Genomic DNA, 8,397 nt, shown 5'->3' on the forward strand with positions numbered 1-8,397 from the left:
AACTAGAAAATCTAAAGTTACTTTTATTTCTTTATTATCGACTTTTACCATTATCCACTCTTATATATTTATCAAAAAATGTTTACTTTATAAAAGAAATAATGACAAAATTCACATTTTAATTACGATTCTAGAATAAGGTAAGATGCCCACTGACCGGTATTTACACCATCTCCAATCATATACCAAAACTCAAGTTTGGTGTAGACAATTTCTCCAACCATACACCAAACCCAAACCTATTTTTGGGTTTTTCAATGGAATAACACCATATTTGGTGTTACTGCAAAATTTTTATAAGACAAATACCCAAAAATGGCGTAAATTTTAAATATGGTTTAAATGCTTGGAGTAAAACTACTTTTTGGTGTAACATATACTCAAAAATGGATTTGAGTTTGGCGTAAATGGTTGGAGATGGCCTTAGTTATTGACGTTATATACCTCATTTCTAGATTTTGTTTTCTCTAAAAAAATCTTGCAATTGTAAAAGGTTGAAAAATGTGATTGCAAGATTTGTATAAAATGAAAATCATGAAATATAGATTTCTTTTTCCAAGGGAGACTTCAACGTTTAAATTTTTTGAGAAGAACCCATTAACTTATTAAGGCTCTGTCACAAAAAAATACACTCCAAATTCTTTGGTAATTGGTGAATTTCTACGTCCAAGAAATCCGAGGTGTCTTTTGGTTGCAAGGATGTAGTCAGAAGGATTTATAAATTAGTCTCAGAGTTTGACTGAGCAGTGGTGCACCATGTGCATCGCGAGGAAAATTTTTGCAGCGAACTTCTTATCAATTATCACACCATGCCTACAACTTTGCTCGAGGGGTCAAGCTTTGTATCAACCACCATCAAATCTTAATATTTGGCTCCTTCATGATAGATTATGCATTTCATTTCAACTCAAACTTAGCCTGCTTTCTTTACCAAAAAAAAAATCAGAAACGGCCAAAAATAAAATTAAGATAATAAGTTTACCAAACGACTACATTTGACATCAGATATTTGCAATAGCAATTAGTATAGGCTGATTCAACATAATCGACTTTTAATTTGGTTTCGTCACACTATTTGGTTACATTATTAGTTTCATTGAATGATATCTTGACTTCTTCAAATCATATATCATCCACACCACATGTAAATAACGAAGTATAGACGCACAATTTCAATTTAATCCGATCTGTATATACTACGATCTCCAATTTTAATTCCAACTGAATTAATCAAAAAATACTTTTCATAGTAGTATTAATTTCAATCCATTTGAATATTACTCATCCATCGTCGAATCAAAGGAATTCAACTCCAACATCGAATCAAAGGAATAATCAACACCAATTTAATTCAAGAATTACTACATTACATAACAATCACATGAACAAGACACCATCTACTAAAAAACAAGCTCTAAATAGCATAAAGAGTGATAATAATATTGCATTTTTCAATATTTTCATCTTGATTAAAACCAAACTAAATTAAACCTAGACCACATTCATCATACTTTATGATAGGTATCGCCTCCTCCCTTCTTCAACTCAACACTTCCATTACCATATTCCACATCACTCATAAACCTAGACCAGAACCAATGCTGCTTCCACACAACCACCATCTCCTCGATCGGAATGTTCTTCGTCTCCGGGAGGAAGAAGTAGATGAACACCGTCATCACCATCACGAAGAACCCAAAGAACAAAAACAGCCCGAACTTCAAGTGGCAAAGCATGGTCATGAAGATCTGCGCCACTGCAAAGGTGAACACCATGTTCACCGACACGTTGAGGCTCTGGGCGGCTGACCGGATCTCCAAGGGGAAGATCTCACTAGGCACGAGCCACCCCAACGGCCCCCATGACCACGCGAACCCGGCCACATAGATGCATATGAAGAGCACCACCACGATCGCGTACCACTTGGGCAGCTCCCCCGGCTGCCCATCCACGCCAAATTTGATAGCAATGAAAATCGCTACACAAACTTGACATACAAGCATTTGGATGCCACCCTCGATGAAAAGGAATCTCCTCCCTAACTTATCAACGTAGTAAATTGAGACGACGGTAGCTATAACGTTGACACCACCGGTGATCACAGCCGACATGAGGGCCGCATCACTGCCAAACCCGATAGTTTTAAACAAGACAGGGGCGTAGAACATGATGACATTGATGCCGGTGAGCTGCTGGAAGAAGGGGATGGCGATGGCCATCGTCAAATGGGGGCGGTACTTCCTCTGCAGGATGTTCCTCCACGGGTGCTCGACCTTGCTCGAGGCTTGGCTGGCCTCCACCAGGTCGTTGAACTCCTCGTCCACGTTGTCTATGCCTCGGATCCTCTTGAGCTTGGACCGGGCCTCCTCGCTCTGGCCACGCTCGATCATGGAGTTGGGCGTCTCCGGGAGGATTAGGGAGCCCACGGTGATGATGAGGGCCGGCACCATCGCACCGCCCAAGCTCAGCCGCCAGCCCCACCCGCCCTTGATCTTGGCGAACCCGTAGTTTAGCACATTGGCTGCTAAGATGCCTATTGTGATTGAGAGTTGGAAGCCAATGTTGAGAGCTCCTCTGTATTTGTAAGGTGCCATTTCAGAGAGGTATAGTGGCACAGACTGCAATCAAACAAAACAAAGAATTTGTTTAATTCAACAGATTTTCCACACTAAACAGTAACAAGTCAATATCTCCGGCTTAGTTTATAAAAACGTTTTTGATATGAAAAAGCAGATTTTCTGTCGTTTTGTGAAACACTTAACTGAGCTCATTGTTGCTTTATAGATCAGATCTGAACTACAACAACATACCATTGACTCACAACTTGCAATATTTTATTTCCTTTTTTTTAAATGCCATAAAATATCTAAATCCACAAAGCAGGGGATAACAGCGACAAAAAAATCGGAGAAATAAATCAATATTCGAGAAAAAAAATAGCATGTTAGAATTATGCTAAACACAATCGGAATTCATTGAATTTCGATCCAAATAAAAAAAATGCAATTGAAAGAGATGAGAGACCTGATTGGCGAATCCGATTCCGAATCCGAGGAAAATCCGGCCGACGATGAGCATCCAAACAACCTTAGCGAAGCCGTTGATGAGCGCGCCGACGCAGAAGAGCACGCCTCCGCAGAGCATCGACAGCTTCCGCCCTAGGTTCCTGGTCACCGTCGACGCCACCAGCGACGAGCACAGCGCGGCCAGATACAGCGACGAGGTGAACATCGTGAGCGTCTGGCTGTCGAATTTGCAGTACTGATTCGTCGAATCGTCGGCCTTCTGCTTCCTGTACACCGACGGGAAGAATTTCTCCAGAAACGAATCCATCGACGTCACTCCACCTGCAACAACCAATCACATCATTCGCAATTTTTTCATTTTTAAAATTTGCAATATTATCATCAGGATTTGTAGTTACCAGAGATTCCGATGTCGTAGCCGAAGATGAGACCGCCCATGGCTGCGATAATGCACGTGACCACAACGTACGGCGTTAGGTTGCCAGGGTATTGCTTGCCGCCGGGGCCGGGGCCGAAACCGCCTCCCGCCATTTTTATCTTCGAGAATGAAAGTGGAAGAGAAGGATGAAATGTAGAGAATGTTAGAGAGAGAAGGAGAGTGAAGGAAATGTATGGGAAGAAGGTAAGTATATATAGAGAGAAAATTGTTGACTTGGAAAATGTGTGTGTGATATAATGAGTAGATTTTAGCTGTCATTTTGGGTGTGCTACTCTTCTCCCATAATGACTACATCATGCTCACCTCTTCCTATTCTATTCCCATACTTAACAAATAATTACTCCCTCCTTTAAGCAATAGTTCCGCCCTAGTTGAGCAGTTTCTTTTTGGCGTGAAATTTTAAAAAAGAAATGTTTATTGTGTTAAATGGAAGAAGAGAAATATAAAAAAAGATGAAATATTGAGAAAATAAAGTAGAAATGTGAATAAAGTAATAGAGAGAATGAAGTAGGAAAGGGAAAAAATGAGTTAATTATTATATGAGGAAATGATTTAATTGCAAAGAAACATATCAAAATAGAAAAACGACTCAACTATAATAAAATCGAGAGAGTACCATTGGCTAGCTAGCATACAAATTGAATGAGCTTATATGTAGGAATGCAAACAATTTGTGACACTAATCGGATACGTATGAAACTTGAAACTAATAGGTTGGTTTTCAAGTTTATGTAAATTGGGATTTTATAGTTCATATAAGGTTAGAAATTTGATTTTATTATATAATATCAAGTTTTAATTAGGTTTGTATCAATAACATATCATGTTAATCCATATTATATTGTTTGGTTCATGTTGTGTTGTGGATAATGTTCCAGCAGGTATCTTCATGTTGATAAATTTCTAACAGGTTGGTTTTAGCTTAAATCTTATTAGGTTAAGTCATTATTAAATTGACTCGATAACGACTCAAACCTTAACAGGTCAGGTCCGGGTTAGATCTTGTTGTGTTTAGTCATTCTTAATTTTACCCGATAACGACCTAATCGTGCGATTTATTACTCTAAGCTAATGTGAATATTTAATGTTATCACGATGACAATTCTACGTACATATTGTGAGCCTAGCTAAAAATAATTTTTGTCTATCTGATAGATTTAGTGGTCTTGATTATACTTTTTGTCTTTATTAATAAGTCTCAAAGTTAATCTGAATCTTGATTAATCGTATAAAAACAATAATACAACGTATTTGAAAATAAAATACTCAAATGACCTGGACCTTTTTGTCAACACCAATAAAATAAAGAGATATTTTCAATTTGGCTAATCCTAGATTCATACTAAGAAATGAGTTTAGTTTCGTCTTCACATGTTTGACCACAAGTAATACTACAAATTGGTGAAAATTATTCATGCACCCCATAAAGTTTTCTTTATTTATTAATTTCAAATTTTCAGTAACCAAATTCAAGTTTCAAAATGATTTTATTTGTAAAGTCGAGATCTTCGGATATATAGCCGATAGCTAGTCAACTTGGATAATCATTTAATGGAGTAATTAATAAGTCGAACACTTTTGGATAATAATTAGCCAACTTTGTAAGAGAAAAAAATGGCTAAATAATCTTATCTAGAAGCATTAAAATTGAGATTTTCCCACAAAAATTGGGGCAGCCATAACCATGCGTTTAATTTCCATGGTTAATCTCATTAGCTATTAATGTGCGAATAACAGAAAAGTTGTTTGAGTTTAGACTTTCTTATTTCTTTTATTTGATTGGAATTATCCAGAATAGGAAAGCAATAGTTTGCCTAACAAACAACTAATATGTTCGGATGAAAATAGACCGTCAAACTTCTTTAATGAATTTTTTGGTTTGAACACACATTTTCCGAAGTCGCCTTTGGCATAATCCGACTGAATTTGTAGATTAAACTTCGTGATGTCAACTGCGCTTTATTAAAAAAAAGTACTAAGTTGAATAAAAATTCAATAATTCGAATAAATAATTGCATAAATCACTTTTTTATTCTGTCTTCAATTGTGATTGATTGTCAAATCAGTTGAGCAATTTTTACTGATGATTTATTAATGAGTGCAGCTAGCAACAATGTAGTCCATAATTTGAGGAAATATGTATGATATGGATAAAGAGAAGGAATGGATATGGCTGAGTCATCAACTACGTGTTTGTAAGTAGAGAAAATTGATGTGGTATCCAATAATAATTATAACGGTTGAACAAACGTGATTTCCAAGTCCTTTCCGCTCCCCAAACACGCCTCACCTCTAATTACATGTATAAAGAAAAAAAACAAACACAAAATTGTAAATTTATAATCAAATAAGGAAATTGTGTAAATTTATATTCAAAAAAGGAAATCGCAGTGGAGAAATAAAATTAGTGTGAACGTAGTTTTTGTCAATTGTATATTTAATTTCAATACGTCTCACCACTTTAAAATGCAAATTAATTAAGCACGATGAAGCGCTTATCTTCAATTTGGCTAATCCTAGATACCAATGACTTTGAGTAAATGTTGATTCTATATAGTTAATATTCATTTTGAGAGTGATACTAAACGGATAATCTTGAACGGATCCAAAACATAACTCATTTCTTTCGGCTTGATATTGTTATATACTTTATGTATAGTGGAAAATACTTTATGAGAAAATAAATACTTTTGGCTTAACATTATATATTCATAAAGAAAAATTAGTTTGTTAGGACTAGCGTATAACATGTCGAACATCGACGAAGAACCACTTTAGGTTATTTTTATGGTTCTAATAAAATAAATGAGATCATTTTTATATAAGAGTAATGCATCTAATTATAACAAATTCATGTTATACTAGATCGATTTTCCATTAACAATCACATTAGCAGTGGGCGCCTAAGGGACACCCTAAAGCCCGCCCTATGCATCGCCATGTCAGCATTTTATCCTCCTACCCTTCCACCTGCAGTGGGGCGCCCTATAAGCTGCCCTAAAGGCCGCCCTATAGGTTTCACTATTGTTTTGTTAATTAATTTAAATTTTTTCAAATATGGCAATGCAAAATAATTAAAAAATACCACGATTAATTAAAAACGACAAATCCTACATTGATTAAATTTTTTTTTACACGAGTTAGAAATGAAAAAAAAGTTGACTACTCTACAAAAGTCCCAACTTGCGGCGCAGCTCATCGATCATCCCCTGGAGGTATTCGGCTTTGGTCGGGTCCTGACATTGCATGAGTGTCACGACCGCATTTTCTAAGGATAGAAAACACGGTTGATCGCGACCTACGGGAGGAAAGGGGAAGAAAGGGGAAAAACAACACAACTCGACCATAGCTCCAAACAAATGGGAAAAGCTCCAAATAAAATCATAGTTTTGAACAAAATAGACCTGAGTCTTTTAAGATGCACAACGGAAGCAAATGAACGCGGTTCCATGTATGAAGACATGAACCTCCGAGAGTCAAAATCTGATTGAATTAAATGTCTTGTCTCAATAGCACTTCCTCCACCACTTCGCTGCTCAACCTGCACATTTAAAAATATATGCAGGGCTGAGTACAAAAAGTACTCAGTGATTACATTGCCGAAAATTACACATATACATTTGAAAATATTGTCAAGCCATCATCACAGTAACACTCGGGGTGTTGTTGAAAAGACCTGAGCTTACTAAAAATATCACATTGGGTTGCAACCCCTTTTTTCCGGTACTTAGCCATATCTAATCACATTGTGCCGTCGAGATGGAGTTCTCGCACGGTCACCTTCTCTGCCCATCATGTCAGAGGTATTCTTGTGCCGGGAAGGTGGCCACCTTCCACGGTCACCTTCTCTGCCCAACATTACAGAGGTATTCTTGTGCCGGGAAGGTGGCCACCTTCCACGGTCACCTGCTCTGCCCAACATGTTAGAGGTAGCTTGTGTACACTAGTCCGAGCGGGGACACCACCCTCACTAGGACCCGAATTCGACTTATATCATCATTCATAATTTCTTTGGCCTTAGCCAAACAGATAGGCATCATACAAAAACATTTATGGCAAGACAACATCTTTAAGAATCACGAACATGTGTTCGTGTTTTCATAAAATACAATTTGTATTTTTCGTATAAGAAAGCTCACCATGATCGTTTAGTTCCCTTAACTTGAAATTCTCGCTCCAACTTTAACATGCAAAGATACCCTTTTGGAACATAAAAAGAAAAATAATAATATATACTAATTAGACTTCAAGAAGCTCTTAAAATTTAATAGGAAAGTAATAGGAATGTATGCCTCCTAATTAAGCCCTTTTCATTTTCACTGTTTTTTAAGAAATTCTAAAAAAACTCATATATTAATGATGATCCTTCTTCCATAATTAATTTGGAGCGTGCTAGATTACCAGAATTTGATTTCTTCCCAAAAGATATTATTTTATAAACTGGTCTAGGACTCCTTAATATTTTCGGCCCAAAAGGTAAGTGAATTTCGAAATTGGGTCTTGGTTCAATTATTTACTGCAGCCCCAATTATTAGAAGAGTTGGGCTCTAATTTATATTTGCATAGCCTAATTCTAATTAAATTAGGGCCCCAAAACACTTAATTCATTAGCCCAAGAAGAACTAGCCCAACCCTTAGCCCAATTAAAGAAAACCTAATTAAAACCCAAGTTTCTTCTTCTTCTTCCCTCATTCGACAAAATGCACAACCTCTCCCCTCTCTCTCGTCGCCGACGATCCGCCACCCTGCCAGCGCCGCCGCTCCGGCGGCATCCCTCTCCTCCCTCTCGTCTCCTCTCTTCTCTCTCTTCTCTTCCTCTTCACCATCGCGCCGCCATCCCCCTCCGTCTTTCTCCCGATCCGCTGCCGTCGCCGTGCATGCACAGGCGGCGGCTTCGTCGCCCTCTCTCCCGGAAGTCCGCCGTCTGCACGT

At 37.6% G+C, this 8,397-nt stretch overlaps 1 protein-coding gene across 1 annotated transcript; it reads right to left on the reverse strand.

The window, feature by feature from the left end:
- Positions 1-1,226: 1,226 nt before the first annotated feature.
- On the reverse strand, positions 1,227-3,627 carry LOC121784981 (sugar carrier protein C-like). Its single transcript, XM_042183288.1, has 3 exons — positions 3,425-3,627; positions 3,025-3,347; positions 1,227-2,618 (listed from the first exon to the last, which is right to left on the reverse strand). Exons 1-3 carry the CDS (start codon positions 3,555-3,557, stop codon positions 1,506-1,508), a joined length of 1,569 nt encoding a protein of 522 aa, XP_042039222.1. The 5' UTR covers positions 3,558-3,627; the 3' UTR covers positions 1,227-1,505.
- Positions 3,628-8,397: the final 4,770 nt, after the last annotated feature.

This window comes from Salvia splendens, chromosome 21 (genome assembly GCF_004379255.2).
Source record: "Salvia splendens isolate huo1 chromosome 21, SspV2, whole genome shotgun sequence".
In the NCBI taxonomy this organism is placed as follows: Eukaryota; Viridiplantae; Streptophyta; class Magnoliopsida; order Lamiales; family Lamiaceae; genus Salvia; species Salvia splendens.